This window comes from Leptonotus elevatus, chromosome 15, assembly GCF_054856555.1.
Source record: "Leptonotus elevatus isolate MCC_2025b chromosome 15, RoL_Lele_1.0, whole genome shotgun sequence".
NCBI classification, from domain to species: domain Eukaryota; kingdom Metazoa; phylum Chordata; class Actinopteri; order Syngnathiformes; family Syngnathidae; genus Leptonotus; species Leptonotus elevatus.
The window spans coordinates 4,847,595-4,864,339 of NC_141253.1; the positions used below are offsets into that span (position 1 = coordinate 4,847,595).

General features: G+C 39.9%; 3 protein-coding genes across 6 annotated transcripts in view; 1 reads left to right on the forward strand and 2 right to left on the reverse strand.

Annotated features, from left to right (window-relative positions):
* rab14l (RAB14, member RAS oncogene family, like) lies at window positions 1-7,019 on the reverse strand. 2 transcript variants are annotated; one of them, XM_086097716.1, is made up of 8 exons: window positions 6,756-7,019; window positions 4,766-4,824; window positions 3,676-3,729; window positions 3,069-3,246; window positions 2,111-2,177; window positions 1,877-1,964; window positions 1,770-1,800; window positions 1-1,689 (listed from the first exon to the last, which is right to left on the reverse strand). In XM_086097716.1, exons 2-8 carry the CDS (start codon window positions 4,815-4,817, stop codon window positions 1,512-1,514), a joined length of 648 nt encoding a protein of 215 aa, XP_085953842.1. In that variant the 5' UTR covers window positions 4,818-4,824; window positions 6,756-7,019; the 3' UTR covers window positions 1-1,511. The 2 variants fall into 2 exon arrangements, with proteins under 2 accessions (XP_085953842.1, XP_085953843.1); XM_086097717.1 differs by lacking the exon at window positions 6,756-7,019 and adding an exon at window positions 6,119-6,270.
* ddx54 (DEAD (Asp-Glu-Ala-Asp) box polypeptide 54) overlaps window positions 6,773-16,745 on the forward strand; it is a 24,589-nt gene continuing 14,616 nt past the window's right edge. The window contains exons 1-3 of one of the 2 annotated variants that reach the window (XM_086097713.1): window positions 6,773-6,963; window positions 11,849-12,025; window positions 15,518-15,572. The gene's annotated coding sequence lies outside the window, so the exon portion shown is untranslated. Of the gene's footprint in view, window positions 6,964-10,347; window positions 10,514-11,848; window positions 12,026-15,517; window positions 15,573-16,745 lie in introns of those variants that run through there. The other variant, XM_086097712.1, reaches the window with a different exon arrangement.
* LOC147161681 (uncharacterized) overlaps window positions 7,607-16,745 on the reverse strand; it is a 9,790-nt gene continuing 651 nt past the window's right edge. Inside the window, exons 2-3 of one of the 2 annotated variants that reach the window (XM_086097719.1) lie at window positions 11,829-11,969; window positions 7,607-8,810 (exon numbers count right to left, since the gene is read on the reverse strand). In XM_086097719.1, coding sequence (XP_085953845.1) covers window positions 8,623-8,810; window positions 11,829-11,969 — 329 coding nt within the window. In that variant the 3' untranslated portion in view covers window positions 7,607-8,622. Of the gene's footprint in view, window positions 8,811-11,828; window positions 16,045-16,745 lie in introns of those variants that run through there. The other variant, XM_086097718.1, reaches the window with a different exon arrangement.

Genomic DNA, 16,745 nt, shown 5'->3' on the forward strand with positions numbered 1-16,745 from the left:
CAGGTTATGTAGAATTTATTTTTTCTCTCTGTCAAGAAGTCTTTTTATCTTTAAAATCAAAATGTCAACATTTTTTTTTAATCATATACACGCAAAAAGAACGCTTTTAACTGTTAGCACGGTTGCTTTTAAAGATTTTATACATATGTACGTTGTTTATTTTTAACTTCTTTAGTCGCGGGACAGACAAAAGCAGAAAGTGGTCATTCAGAAAGCAAAGGGGAAATGAAGACCATCCACCTTCTTAAAAAGAGTTAAGACAGCAATGCAGGACTCAAAATAAATACAAGTTTTACACATGATAAATCTGGTGAAGTTCAGTAGTGTGCGGATGGAAGGTGGGATTAAGTGGAAGTGTCATCTTTACATACATTTATTATTAATAGAAACTATGTTACAGAATGTCACCCCGCCCTCCCCGAGCATTGACTTAAAGGCAGCCCACTACTAAGACATCAAACTGTACAATGTCCAGATCCCACCGAGCCAGGGCATCACCACACAGTTAAGCGATAAGATTTATATACACAGCTGTCCAATCAGGACTCACTATAGTACACACACACACACACACACACACAAATAGAGGGGACCGTCGTTTTCCGCCTGTTTAGGGGGAGGGGGCGGGGCATGCTGCAGTTGCTTGGTGGTATATTATACAAGGAGGCCATTTTGAGGACCAGACAAGGCCATGCTGCTTTCGACACTCAGACAAAAACAAAGCAAATGTTTAAGTCCGATTTGGGGGGGGGAAAAGATTAAGACTAGTAGGGCAACAAACAAAATGGTGCTTGTGATATGAGGAATCGGATGCAACCATTTGACTCTGAGGGGTTATTTTTAATTTAGTGACATTATCTACATGGGGTAGGCAAGTGGCAAACACCGCCGCATCGTTCTGAGTTTGAATTCTCTTCTCCGGGCAGCTTCCTGTGTGGAGTTTGGACGGTCTCTCCATGCTCGCGCAGATTTTCTGCAGGTCGTCGGGCTTCCTCTCACGTTCCGGAAAAAACTTTTTAGCTTCATTGAAGACTCTTAACTGTGAATGGTTGACTATATGTGCCATGATTGACCGGCAACCAGTCCAGGGTGTACGCCGCTTGATGAGGACAAGTGCTTGCGAAAACGGAAAAGCAGTATTCCGTCCCGTGACAAATTCAAAGCCACGGCACACTTTTTTTCCTTTTTTTTTTTTTGACGAGACGCCTAAAATGGCGTTCGTGCCTTCATTGTTCTGAGCCGTCGAATCTCGCCCGGCGCAGGAAGAGGGCAGGGTAATTTAGGTGTGATTCATTGAGAATTAAAAAAAAAAACTGTCATGTAATTGAATGTGTGGTGGCGAGATGATAGGAGCAAAAAAAAATAAAAAATAAAATAAAAAGCTTGGGGGAGATGCGAGGAGGAAGAAGAAGAAGAAGGAAGTCGATGAGTCCCTTGACTCCTCCTCTGTGAAGGAGTCGGGGACGGTGGTCTTGGCTGCGGGACGATGGGTGGGGGTGGTCGCTTGGTCATTAGCATCCGCAGCCTTCCCTCTGAGGCTGTGGTTCGCTGGTTAGCCGGCCGCCCTGGGGGGCCGACGGCTTGTGCTGGACGCCCGACTCGGCGGCGTTCAGATCCAGGCTGCCGTCTTGGATGTTCTGGTAGATCTTCTTGGCCGCCTCCAGGAAGGCGTCCTCCACGTTTTCACCCCTGGATAATGAACCCAATCGGCATCAGATGTACATTTGACAGATTTGACGTTTAGAAAAGTTACGGTGGTGCACGCTTACGTTTTTGCACTGGCTTCCAGGAAGAGCAGACCTAATGAGAAAAAGGGACTTTTTCATGTTTGTGTCTTTTGCGAGGATGCTAAAAATCATCTTCCACCCCAACTCACCGTTCTCCTCAGCAAACTGCTTGGCTTCCTCGTACGTGACGTCTCTCTGCGCCTCCAGGTCCGCTTTGTTTCCTATGAGGATGATCACCTGTTAACATAAAACGTGTTCAGTGATCATTCAAACTGGAAATCGACACGCCGGCGGAATATTCAAAGAGTTAAATGGCTCCCGCTCGGCATCGTTCATTTGTTTGTGATCCTGTCAGATCAAATTCAAGGTTTCGAGTAACGTACCGTATTGGGATTGGTGAGATTTCTGGCGTCGGTCAACCAGCTGCTGAGGTGATTGTACGTGCTTCTCCTGTGTGAAAACCAAGGTTCGGAATTTTTCATTAGTTACTTTTCATCTCAAGTTGACTTTTGTTTTTAAAATTTTGTGTTAATTAGTTTTTAGAGCGGGTTTGTTAGTTTCGATTTTTCTAAAAATCCTTAGTTTTAGTTTATTAAATTTTTTTAATAGATTTTTCTGCACAGTGCAGGATTTAAAAAAAGTTACTTTATCTGAAGTCGACTTTTGCGTTTAAAATTTTGTGTTAATTAGTTTTTAGAGCGGGTTTGTTAGTTTTGATGTTTCTAAAAATCCTTAGTTTTAGTTTATTAAATTTTTTAAATAGATTTTTCTGCACAGTGCAGGATTTAAAAAAAAGTTACTTTATCTTAAGTCGACTTTTGTGTTTAAAATTTAGTGTTAATTAGTTTTTAGAGTGGGTTTGTTAGTTTAGATTTTTCTAAAAATCCTTAGTTTTAGTTTATTAAATGTTTTAAATATATTTTTCTGCACAGTGCAGGATTTAAAAAAAAAGTTACTTTATCTTAAGTCGACTTTTGTGTTTAAATTTTAGTGTTAATTAGTTTTTAGAGCGGGTTTGTTAGTTTAGATTAGTTTTAGTTTATTTATTTTTATATCTTTTTTTGCACCGTGCAGGATAATAAAAACAATTCCAGTCACTAAGATATTGTCATAAAATAAACAAACTAGTGGTTTGCACGAGTAGCCATTTGGCAGCCATTTTAAGGGCCGCGTAAACAACCACTGTTGGTTTTCCTCCAGAGTGAAGTGCATTTTGGGGACTTTACAGAGGTCGGGTGCGGCGTCTGAGACATTCCTCTCACGCCGTGTTTATTTAACAGAACGCCGATAACTATCTCGCAGCGGAAGATCGCACTGCGCGCTTCAGTGTGAAAGCCGTACCTGGTGATGTCGTAAACCATCAGCGCCCCCGCCGCGCCGCGGTAGTACGAGCGGGTCACGGCCCGGAAGCGCTCCTGCCCGGCCGTGTCCCAGATCTGCAGCTTGATTTTCTGGCCGCTCACCTCGATTATCCTCGTGCCGAACTCCACGCCGATCGTGTGGGGGCAGTCTGCCATGACTGCGTAGGGGAAGAGAAGAGGGAGCGGTTTGTTTTCGCCGCTGCTATCGGGCATTTGTTTCAAAATTGTCACCTTTACGATTTAACATTCGACTCCATTTCGATTTGATGAATTGTTCAGCTCTGCGCTACATGTAACTACGTCATCGTTTAGCCAGCCAGCAGCAGGTGCATGACATATTCAACCAAAGCATCCAAAAGCTTCAAATTGCCATCTCGTTGCTTTCAGTCAAACGCGGCATCTGGCGTCTAAATGGCGCCCATTCAACACGGCGCCGACTGAATGGCGGCGGGAGGCGGCGGCTGACACGCACAAGAGCCTTTCAGTGCTGAGCGTGTGCTTCCTCCGCCGTTTTGAGGGATTTAAAAAAGAAAAAAGAAAAAAGAAGCTCAAACCGTGATGATGAAAAGGAGCCGGCAAGTACTTACATTTCTTTTCTGTGAACTGGTGAAGCAAACATGACTTGCCTACCCCCATGTCGCCTGGAGAGAGAAAAACAGTGAAGAAAGTACAATTAGGACTGAACCATTTAGGAAAATAAAGTAATATTGCGATTGCAATTTAATACGCAATTATTTTTTTTAATGTATTCTTTAACTCATTCACTGCCATAAATTCATTTAAAAAAAGATTATTAAAAATTAGAGGCGACAGGCGATAATTTTTTTTAATTTTTAATTAATCGCATGACTTCACTAATTAACTCACGATTAATCACAAATGTTATCTGTTCTAAATGTACAATTAAAAAAATATAGGTTTTCATACTCTGGTTAAGAAAAGTGGGGAAAATGTTAAACTAATAGAAATAGTTAAAATGAATTTCTGACGTCTATAGCCATCAATGGCAGTGAATGAGTAAAATCAATTAATCTCTAATACTAGGGATGCTCGATGCCAGTTTTTTCAGACCAATACCAGTAAGAGTACTCAGTCATGAGCAAGATAATAGTTTGGGGATTTTCATTTAAGTTTATTTTGTTTTAAGTTTTGGTTTTGTGTTTTAAATTTTAGTTAGTTTTGGTTCATTTTCAGAAGGGATTGATTAGTTTTAGTTTTATATAAAAAAAAAAAAAAGCTTCATTCATCATCACTCATGTATTAGTTTTAGTATTAATTTAAAATGTATTTTTTTATTTTATTTATTGCATGCCAGATAAAAAAAAATCAAAATATTGTGTAGTAAAAAAAAATCTGAAATATGCTAATGTGTTAAATTAATTGTCAAAGACTATAACAAAGGACATTTAAATAAATAATAAATAAAATCTACATGTTTACAAAAAATAAAGCCTACCGACCGAAACTGCATCCTACTACACTGCGCTGTCGATTGGAATTCGATTAATTGTTCAGCCTTAATATCTATCCAATCCATATTCCTACCAACGTAAAGCCTAGCCAATTCAACAAGTCAGGCAAAGTGGAACATGAAGAGGCAGTCATCGAATGCTTTGTTTTCCGTTCAAAACAGACGCCTCATGCCTGTCATTGTGGTCGTCACATCGACGTACTTACCGATGATGATGTATTTGAAAATGTAGGAGTAGTTGTACGGTGCGGTGGCCATTGTGGCTCTGAAAGAGAAAGAACACAGAAGGGAGTTAGCATCATGATGGTTGAAATATGGAATGCGGTTATTTTAAAAAAATGGTGAAATTGATTACATGAATGCACTGCATTTGCACTGAGCGTAGGAAATCATTGACAGTGGCAGGATGAGACATTGTTGACCGCAAAGTCAGCTGCTTTTTTTTCTCTCCAAGTGACCAAACTTATTTCAAATAGCGAAAAAAAAAACATTATGAGTGACGTATTGTGTTTAGCTTTGAGAGGCCCCACTCTAAAAGATTCACCTCAAGATGGCCGAAACAACACAATTACAATGCCCCCCCCCCCTGCCTTTGCTCAGTTGCCTGCCGTCACATGATCATCATGTGGCATCTCGATCCTCTGTTTGAACGTGTGCGCTGCTTTGGCTATTAGGCCTACCTTTGACCGGAAAGAAAACTAAATGTAAGAGGCAAAACCCAGAAGGAGAAGGCCAGCGCGTTAGCATGTGACCAAATCACCAAGCTCAGCATTTCTTTTAAGACGGCGGCGACGCGCCATCGGTGCCCTTTTCTTGTCTCAACAGCTATTTTCCATTGTGGCGAGAGGAAGAGGAGCGCTACGGACGGAAATCATGACACGCATAACGTCCTGACACTCCGCGGTGACTCATTTGAAGTCAGCAGAATTCCACGGTCATGGGTTTTCAACAAGCAACTCTACTCTAAATTACTCCACACAAGAAGGCGTACTTACAAAACAAACAAACAACAAAAAACTGATTAAGTTGCGTTAAACCCCGCTGAGAATGCATTTTACCTGCTAAAGAATAAAGAAAGAATGCCAAAAACATTTCGAGTAACAAAATATTGACAGTTCATTTTTTTAACTTACTTTAATTTAGTCAATAAAATGTCTTAGCACTAGATCCCTCTTCTAATATGAACTCGTTAACATAGTCTTAGTCAGACTGTACATACAGTAGTTTGTAAGTCTGCACAATGCCTGATTTTTTTACTTTTCGTACATACATTTCCTCTCATAACGACGCTATTTACTGCGTGAGCACATGTCAATCAAACACTACTGCGTGTTCCAACCTACGTACAAATTCGTTACCGACGGGGAACTGCGTCGTAAAGAGAGGACCCATTTTTTAGACACATTTTGTAATGGCGACAAAAAAAAAACACGCGTGACATCCTCAAGAAAAGGATTACCTTGACGGTATGTTTTACAATTGGAACGATCAAACATGATGGCAGTTTTCCTCGTGTTTATGTCTACATTTGACACTTGAGGATTCGGAGCCGCCATTACCTTTTAAACCAACCGGAATCGATTGTTCAGTCGAAGCCTAGAAGTCCAGCAATTCCGCCGAATAATTTGAGTGCCTTTTCGTCCATTCACGGCCCCAAAATTCATGCTTGGCTTTAGCCGTCTTGACTCCTGACAGCCAAGTCGGCGTTAGCACGGTAGCCGCTATATGACATCACCGAGGCGGTGTTGTGACAAAGGACCAGCAACGTTACCGCGCGTTTGCCGATGGCGAGTGTCGACCCGAGAAGAAAGTCTCACAATGACATTGACGAGGTGTCTTTGGAAGAATTTGTCTTAATTCGTTTTGAACACCTGACCACACGTAGCATTAGCATGTTATGTTGCTAACGTTAGCTCGCTCGGGCTGGATTATAGGATGGTGTAAATGATGTGACAGTGTCAGCATGTATACTGGGGTAGTAATAGCAACGTCATCACATATTATAGATAATATAAGCACTTATTAGAGTGATATTTTTTAAGCCGTTCAGCTTGCACTAGCTCCCCGTTGAGCTAGCTTCGTTAGCATCCCGGTTCCGGCCCGCATTAGCCACAATGTTTTGTTCGCGTCCAACGGGCGTTCTCATCATTTGGCACCGCGCAGACGTAAAACGAATCCCCTTTGTTTTGTACTCACCAGAAATGAAGCCTCGAGACGGGATATTGGAGGGATTCGAGCAGTTGTTTTGCGGGTTATCCTGGCTCAAGTAGGATCTGCCTATCCAAGATGGCGGCTCGCGGCGGCACAGGGTTTCCTCCGCTGTGTGCAATGGACTGGAGGGACAAAGAGCATCACTGGAGGAGGCGACACTTTATGCTTCGTCAACATTACCTCACCTGGACAGGTACGTCGGTACGTCTGTCCGTCTGTCCGTCCGTCCGTCCGTCCGTCCGTCTATTCATCCATCCTTCCACCTCGTACCTACCTACCTACCTACCTGTCTATCTGTCTATCTCAGGAGTGTCAAACTCGGGGGTCTCACACTCAACTTATGTGACGGCCGCTGAAGGTTACAGTTTGTCAAGTATTCCACAAACAAGTACTGAAAAAAAAGTATCTATCTACATATTAGTGCATGCATGATGCAAGGGTAATGCACCTATTAATACACTACAAATGCATTTTAATATGTATTGGAGCCGAGGCCTTTATTTAAAAAGCGCTATATAAAAAGCAGTCAATTTATTATTGATTAAGTGAGCAATTAATTAGGGCAAAAATGTCTTATTAAAGCGAAGGCCGTAGTGGATGATGCACTCAGCAATTAGAACTCAAGTATTAGCAAATGACGTTGTTTGAGGAAGTACGCTGTCGAGCTAATAAAATATATATCTATTAGGTTTGTGATGTGTATTTGTAGTACAGTAATAATAGGATACAAATTCATTTGTAAATTGAAGCATAATAATATAATTGACAAAAAAAAGCTCTCATCTGTCTATTCATTCATCCTTCATTGCAACATGAGGTACACATGAAACTTTTTTTTTTGTGAAAAATATGAATCATTTTATTAATACAATAATGGACCACTTGACTCTTACAATCATGTATAACCGCATGCAGTGTGCTCTCCCGGTCTTAGCTGGGAGAACAGGAAAAAAACTAAAAAAATATATATGTATATTTCATTTGACAAAAAGTGACCTTGAAAGAATATCACACATTTTGTTATCTCAATAAAGATATGACGTTCCTTAGCAACGAAAATGAATGCACATAATGTCCTAATAATATAAGTGAGTGTCAGCCTTTATAAAATTACTTAGTGTGCTTCCATTGTGTCTTTCATGGCAGATTGAGTGACTTGTATAGCAAACAGTTTTTATGTGAATACTGAGAGAGGTTGTCATGGAGCTGGAATTCCCAGAAAAAGATACGGGCTGGAACTTTCCATCACAGCAAATCATCAAGTCTTCTTATGCAGCACTCATAGCACTCATAGACAGTTGATTATCATTAACAAAACCATTAAATACAGGGACAATTTTGTAATACCATGTGTCCAACATATTAAGTACAGGACAAGAAGTGTAATTGTAAACAAACACAGTGCAGCTCAGCTTCTGCTCGCGGACGTTGTGGCTTGCGTTAGGATCGTGAAGTCTTTATTTTAGAACGTGAATACCAATGTGGCGGTACAAACGCAACTACGAGCGACATTTAAACAGCCGCTGAAGTAATACCAAATGTCTTTATTAGTGTTTTTAACGCATAAAGACAACAAAAAGAATATTTAAGATGTTATTTTATTTTAGATATCATTACATCTGTTTTTGTTCACTTACTGTATCAAATGTCAACTTCAAACCAAGGTGTGTACTGAGCACCTTATCATTTTGTCCATTTAACACCATACCCCTAAAAAAAATCATTCAGGTCCTGACATAAAATGCCAAGTGAGCACATGACAGTTTTTCTTTTGTGTATGTGTGTGTGTGGTTTAAAAAAAAAAAATAATAATTTTTTTAAATACACACACTGAGTTTGTATTGCCTGACATCTACAACCACATCCTCAGCATGAGCATCAGAAGGCCGGCCAATGCGCACGCGTAGTGCAGTGGGCTGCGCGAGGGGGCGCTGTTGCACAGGTCCGAGTCGCAGCAGTGGATGCGCACGCCCGGCAGCTCCTGTTGTTGGCAGTGTCTGGATGTGGCGCAGCCGCTGGTCAGGACGATGCCCAGTGCCGCTGCATGGATGGATGGATGGATGGAGAGAGAGAAGACAAGTCAGTCACCGAGGCAGAGCAGGAGTAAGCAGCGAATAGTGCAAGTGTGTAATTAGCAGGGCATTTACACGTCTGCACTGGATGACTGGAAATCCCAATTTTACACATGACTTCAAATTGAATTAAACTCAGCAAATAGCATTATTTGAGGAAATGTACTATTGCTGTCTCTCAGATAGATTGTGTCTTTTAGGGGTAAGGTGTCCATATGAATATATTTTGAAGTGGATGGCACATAAAGGCATTATTTGAGGAAGTAGGCTATCTAACCGTCGTCTGTCCCTCTCCGTTTATATGGGGTAAAATGTCTAAATATAGCACAAATGCATTTCAGATTAATTGTAACATGGCATCTATTATAGCAAAATACATTTTTGAGGAATTATGCTATTTATGTAGGGAAGGGTGTTTATTAGGAGTAAGGCTCTTCAAATAATTTGAGTAGGCTACTAATGAATTTTAGAGTTGACAAAACTTTTAATTGGATTTTAACACAGCAAATGGCATTATTTGAGGAAATATCTATTGTGGCTGCTGCATGTATTTATGCAATTGGACAAATTCCTGGTCTGATGGAGTAAGGCTTTTTTTTTTTTGGTACAAATACATTTTAAAGTAGACGGCAGCAATTCTGGCGCTGCATCTAGTATAGTAAATGTCATTATTTGAGGAAATACACTATCCTGAATCAAAACCTCCAGAAACATAGCAATAGCCGTTGTCAACATGTAATATAAGTCATAATTTATCAAAGGAAATAGCAGTCAAATTCTATTCTGCAGACTGGCTCAATGTTCTAATTAGCATTTGGAAAATTCCCAAATCCAACCTGACGTCCAGTGGACACAAGGAGCTCCGAATAAGGGACTTGAAATCGTTATAATTGAGAGTCCAGTCCCATCGTAAGCGTCACATACCCCCGATGTCGAAATGCATTTTTTCCCCCTTTCTTTTATTTGCTTTCTGACCTCTTCTCAAGAGGTTATGTTTTCATCACCACAGGTTTCTTTGTGTGTGCAGCATCTAGGCTGCAGTTTTTCATATATATTTTTTTCATCACTTCAGTATACTTCCTTGACACCAATTACAGTAATATGTGTATAATAGAAAGCTCACAAGGTGATGTTAGTAGATCAGTTTGTGCATAGTAAACATTATCTTACAATAATTGGAACATGTGATGTAAGTTGTAACATTGGAATTCAAATGAACATTTTTGATCTTTGCTTCAACATACTTCCTTGACACAAATTTCTATTCAGAGTTATTTTGCACAAAATTCTGATTCCACTTGGGAAAAAAAGCATGAGTAGGTGAATCCGTGAATAGCGACTTTGCCTAGGTTTACTGTAAATATTTGAAGCCTTGGCGGAGGTCATGCTGATTGACAATTTTGTCATTTTGTCAGTGTGATCTTGTCATCCTTGGTCTTAGCTTGCACTCTCTCAAAGGAGGAGAAAAAAAAAGTGCCTCATCAGGCCTTTGGGCTTCCAGACGTCAAGCGAGGGAACATCTGGACATGTGTGTGTATGCGCGCGCACATCTGCATCTGACCATCACCGCCGCCCTGTTGAGGACATCCACCGTATCCTTCGTTTGACTTCACATGGCACCGCGAGCGGCTTCTCACGGACTCAGCAAGGCGACTAAAACAGCGGCGTTACGTAAGCGGCTAAGTGAATATTCACAACGGCGGCCCCCGAGAACATTTGCATTGAAGTGCGATTAGAAATGATTAAGCCAATGTCCTCTGGCACGCCACACTGCATTCATCACCATTTAATCATCTGGCGGCCCATACATATTCCCCAAATAAATATCTAACTTTTGCGTATTAATCTGGGTTACAGGGGAAAAAAAACAAAAACGACTGCACGTCCTTATCATTCCTGTAAAATTAGAATTTTTACTCCACAGATCCAGTGTTTCAATTCATGCCAGCGATCCAGTATCCATTTTGTATGATTAGCTCTTAGTGCAGATCATACTAATTTGAGAAATAAATCATTTGTAAATTTAGTAAGAATTCATAGAAAAATCTAAACAGTATTGTAACAATGTTATTTACTATTTGGGATTAGGGCACATTTACATTCATTTAAGTACCAGAAAAGTGAAAAAGTGTTCAAGTAATTTTTGATAATTTTTAATTTACAGTAACTATAAATAAATAAAAAACTAAATTTGTAGAAATTCACACTAGATAAAGGGGAGGTCAACTCTTTTTTTTTTTTTTTTTTGTTTACAAATAATATGTTGTATATACCCCTACTAGTCTAAACATGACATTATAATTAATATTGTGTTTGTAGAATATGACAAAAACTTCCAAATCAACCCGACCAATCACGGCTCAGCTTAAGAAAATATGTGATCCGTTGATCGTTACCTGAGCAACGGTGATGTCATTCCGATATTTGGTAGGATACAATTCTGATACCCGATTTATGGTCTGAAAAATATTTAAAGAATTTTTGGGGTTCCTTTGTGCTCAGAAAAATAAAGATGTGAATTACAGGCAGAAAATTTGGCTGTTCTACATTTATATGTATTTAACGTTTTTTTTCTTCTTCTTTCTTGGCCAATTTTGTTTTGCCTTTTTTGTGGGTCGTTTGGTGGGAGATTTTATGCTATTATCTTTGTCTTATAAGACTAATGTTTCAATAAGTAAAATATAAATAAATGATTAAAAAAAAAGTGGGTTATCTTAAATGAGCTACCGTACATCGTGCGACTGATTACGTAATTCATATGACTTCTAGCCAAATCCACATCCTCACAATCCTTCCATATTCATTTCCAGATGTGTGGGCCAAAAGTGAACGGAGGCCAGTATAGACTGCAGGTGCAAATATAGAATGGCGAATGGAGGTCAAATGAAGTTTAAAAAATTTTTTTAAAACGCCCGAAAGCTACTTTGAAATCATTCGTTGGTCTTTTTCTTTCATTCTTTTCTCTCGAATGTGTTGATTTACTCACTGCTCTCTGTCTTGATGCAGAAGCGGTGCTTAAAGCCCTTGTGTGAGTGGGTGCAGGTGAGCACCTCTGGGTTGGAGCAGCCCACGTCCACGTATCTCTGACCCTGGATGATGTTGCAGCCATAGCACTGCAGACCCTCCACTGCGCTCGGAACACAGAGGGAAAGAAAGAGAGAGAGAAAACAACAACTTGACAAGGTAATGATCATGCCGACCATTGGCTCCTATGGAAGGAACGCTAAACACAATCATCATAAATAATAATAATTGAACTGCTGGTTTTATTACTGCAGTAGAGAGCTTAACGATTCAGCAGGGGTGTAACATAATAAGGAAGATTAACATATAATACCTTTGTGGCCAGTATTTGTCATTGGTAGTATTATTGTTTTGTCTATTCACACTAGGTTATACAAGATTCCAATTACAGTACAGTATATAGCCAGTTAATGTATACACAGTATAGCCAATCGCTTTATGGAGACCGGCAGTATTTTATGCAACTTACAAAAGGAAGCAACATGCAAATTGCATAGGAATTCATACCAAGTGAGTTTAGCCCAAAATCTTACGAAATTCTCCTTGGTGTAAAAAAAATAATGTTTTTTTTCAAACCGTTAAGTACTATTACAAAGTGATATTCAATTGATAGTTTGAATGGAGTAAATTTACCGTTTTTAAAAAACAAATAAAACATATTCCATGCATTTTAAATTTGAACACATTTTTATGTAAAACCTTACCAAGTTATCAAATAACTTAGAAACACCCAATCAGCTGTTCTTATGTATTTTTTGTTTTGTTTTATTTAATACAGAACAGTGATTCAATTGGTTATTGTACATTGGGAACAGTACCCCACACGCTGTGCTTTATATTTAATACAGAGCAGTGATGCAGTTGCAATATTAAAGTGTAGTAGTATAGACCTCTTTTTTTTTTTTTTACTCTTATTTGTTAGTGACTACATTTACATGAACTCAATATTCGGGCAAAGCAAAATTTGGTTTCCGAAACATTCGGTATAACCTGCCGCATACATATTCCGATCCAAACCGCGACGCACGGACAAAGCCATAACACAAATAGATTTCCGCCATTTCCGCTTTTGCCTTTCTATGGTCAATAAACGACATTATTACGTTCTTGTCACTCGCCACACTAATAAGGCAGAAGTGCGGTTCTGTCCTGCGTCGTCATGTTTCGCCTTTTTTGTTTACCCCTGCTTGTGTATTTCCGGTGGGTTGCGTCTTTAAAGTATTTACACGGATATACGCGTGTATGCAGTATACAGACTGTGGCTTTATCGCCATGGAGACAGAAAAAACGTTCAAATGCTGCAGATGAGGCACTTTTTTTAGGCTCTTTTAGCATGTGGCGACGTAAGATGGCCGCCGCTTGTGCATACAAGTAATTTAGACCCAAGATTCCTTGCGAATGGAGCAAACCAAAGTTCTGTTCGAAGGAGATTACCCCAATTAGCGTTTATATGACCAAATATGAGGGTTAGAAAAGGGTAAACAAGGGGTCATTGTTTACATGAACAAAAATGTAGGACATGAGTTTTAGATGGCAAATTCCACCTAGCAACAAGTGACAAATGTTTGATCCGAACCAGAAGAAATGCGTCATCTACCTTACAGTAGTAGTTTAGTGTCCTTGGTACGTAGCCTACGTAAGTGCAAATTCTTCCCACACAAAAGCCGCTTTTGCCTTGAGAGGCAGTTTAAGAAAGCCACTTGAGCTGATGACAGTATTGTGCTCAGCACTTGAAGAGAAGTTAATCTAAAAAGCCATCAGGATTCATCTGGGGGGGGGGGGGCTGCTTTTCTACTTCTCCTCATCGTGAGTGACAAGCGTAAAAAAAAGACGCACTGGTGATCTTCTCCTCTCAAGCTTTCGGCCTCGCGGTGACTGACTCAGCCTCGGTAGTGCTTCACCATTTCAAAGCTTAGCGGGATGCATACGTTGGAGGCGACGGCACAGAAAATGACTCAAGGGGGCAGAATGGAGGTGGTGGGGGGCGGGGTGTGACGCTTCCTTTCCAAGTGATGATTCAAATGATTTGCCCAAACAGCCGCAAGTGGAGCGCATTGAGACCTCGAGCGATGATTTTTTTTTTCTTTCAGGAATTATCCAGGTCCTTTTTACCATTTGCCCAGTACTTTCAAGAAAAGGAGCGGACCGAATCTACCCCGGGGGGGGGGGGTTAAGCGGGGATTGTCTGTGAATTCAGAGCGATCGCACACACCTGCGACTGACCCGCCAAATCCCGCACACACAAGATGGAAGATCAGCTTTGGAGCTGAAACCAATCCGCCCTCGACACGAGCCTCTCACTTGCCTGGCCGCCGCTAAATAGCCAAACCCAAAGCCCGGATGGAGCTTTCAGGAGCAAACTAATCCCGCCGCAAATGCTCTTACAAAAATCACTTTTGGAAATCTGCTGGAATCGATGTCAAGCTTCGCCGGGTCTGGAAGTGCGTGCCAACCTTGAAGGGGATGTGTCAGATTTCCCTGCTGTTGGTGATACAGTAGACAAGGGTTCACCAAAATGGTGCCCGTGGGCACCAGGTGTCCCCCAAGAACGACATGAGTAGCCTGTTCTAAAAAATAGCTCACCAGCGTTTGGACATTTGTGATCGATGATGTTACTCACATTCCCACCTACGGACGACTTATGGATACGGGTTCACCTCCTCGAGTTTATGTGTAACTTCAAAGGCGTATTTTTGGGGTCGAGCCTGTATGTTTTGGGTCCATTTTCAAATTTGTACCACCTCAAGGGCGTTCTAAGTATTCCATTAGAGCGGCGGAAAAGGACTGCCGCGTTTGTTTTGCCGGATGTAAATGATGGCAATTTACATCCGGCAAAACAAGCTGATTTAACTGTTCGTTAGCATGCAATGCTGCACGCTGGCTGCACTCATGAAACATTGAGGAGCTGCCCAGTTATGAGCATTTGTCAACATAATGAGGACTTACTGGAGAGACATTCTACTCTCACGCATCGCCCCCCCCCCTCCATTGGTACAATCCAATTTATCATGACTGCACACCAGGTTCTCTCCAAGCAAACACTGATTAATTATAAAGATGTTTCACTGCAATGGTACCAAAGTCGGATTCACTGGCAGCTACTTGTTTTACACGCCCATTGTAATGCTATCCTAATGAGGAAGGGAGCGTTATATTTAGGCTGCAAATAACGCGCCCAACCCTTAATTGTTCATCTTTTTGTATGATGACCTACAAAGAAAAAAAAAAAAGAACAGCTGGTGGGGCAATGACACCAATGCCCTTAATGCAAGAGTTGCCTCTTTTTTTTTTTTAAAGTTGGTTATTTTCGCACTAAAGAAAATTCTGTAAGATTGTGCACTAAAATTTGTTGACATTTACAATGAATAGAAACTTAATTGAAGTACTGGAGGGTCAATTTGTTTATTTATTTTCAATTATTTTATTTGTATTATTTTATGTGGTTTTTTTTGTTTTTGTTTTTTTGCATTAAACGGGAAGTTACCCCCAATTTTTTCTTTATAGTAATATATTGTCAGCCACATAGCATAATTGACCAAGTCATATTTGTACTATTTTAAAAATATATGTTGGATGTGCCCCCTCACTTGTCTAAACTGTTTGTGGAATATGAGTTAAGCAGCAAAATCCTCCTGTTTTTATCCATCTCAGGTGGCGGCCATTTTGCCATTTGCTGTCGACTGAAAATGACATCACAGTTGTTCAGGTAACGACCAATCACGGCTCACCTGTTTTCTTTAGTTTTAAAGAAAAGTTACAAGTTAAAAACTTAAACACCCCCCCCAAAAAAAAGATTGAAACTATATCAGAAAAGCTGGCATTGTGAGATTTGAGTTACCACAAACTGAAGAAGGGTGTCTTCGATTGTTGTTGTTATTGTTTTGTTTTTTTCCTGGCAAATTTAATATGATTTTGTGCTAAAATTACTTGAAATTTAAAGTAGCTGGAATTTTTTACCAAATTACCTTTATTCACATCCGTAGTCCAAAAATAACCCTATAAAGAGCTTATTCTACACATTTTCAACTGAATATCTGCTCTGTATTAACCACAAAACCCAACAGCTTTTTTTTTTTTTTTTTTGCTGCATCTAGTTCAACTTTGTACTAAAATGATTTTTTTTTTATATAAAAATTGATAGAAACATACTTAAAAATACGAAACACACACCAAAACAGCTGATGGGGCACTGCACCCAATGCCCCAAATTCAACAATTGCTTAGCTGCTTTTGAGAACGTATTGAGATGTAGTTAAAAATTATTTTTTGTTTAAAAAAACTAACTAAACTAAAATTTGTCTATGCTCTAACCCTAGTGGCTTGTCATTTAAAACAGCACTTCCAAACAGGCTATTATCGGCATTTTTATTTTTTTATCACGCCTGTTGTCATAAATTCATGCCAATGTTTTTTTTTTATCATAAATTTAAGTTAAATTAGAAAACACCTGATACAAATCACACATAAATACTCTTCTAATGCAATTGAGAATGTGCGTTTGTGTTGTTAAGCTCCCCTGTTGATGTTTGTGTCATAGTTACATTTCCAACAAGAGCAAAAAAACAAAAACAAACTAATCCTGCATCACTCTTTAAACAAAAAAAACAATTTAATATTTTGGATTACATTCTGTGATGTAAATTTAATTTAGTTTATGCATCCAAATCCTCTTCCAGTCATGCCCCGCGGGCCAAAAGGCAGCGCGACAGTCATCGTATTCTTCATTTTTTGCCATTAATGGACTTTGCCTTATTGATTAACAAAGGCGTCGATGGGCCTCATTAGGAACTTGTGACCAAACGCTCTGGAGACCGTAAAGCGCGCTGTCATCTCAGTACTGTAATTTGCGCGTCTTTTGAACCTGCCCCCCCCCCCCCTT

Bases quoted from the DNA above. Each gene is read 5' to 3' on its own strand.
- rab14l (XM_086097716.1), bottom strand. From the start codon at position 4,817: ATGGCCACCGCACCGTACAACTACTCCTACATTTTCAAATACATCATC. The intron at 2,178-3,068 runs GTACGGCTTTCA...GTTTTCACACAG, and splicing joins ATGGTTTACGACATCACCAG to GAGAAGCACGTACAATCACC. The intron at 1,801-1,876 runs GTGAGTTGGGGT...TTTTCTCATTAG, and splicing joins GCAGTTTGCTGAGGAGAACG to GTCTGCTCTTCCTGGAAGCC.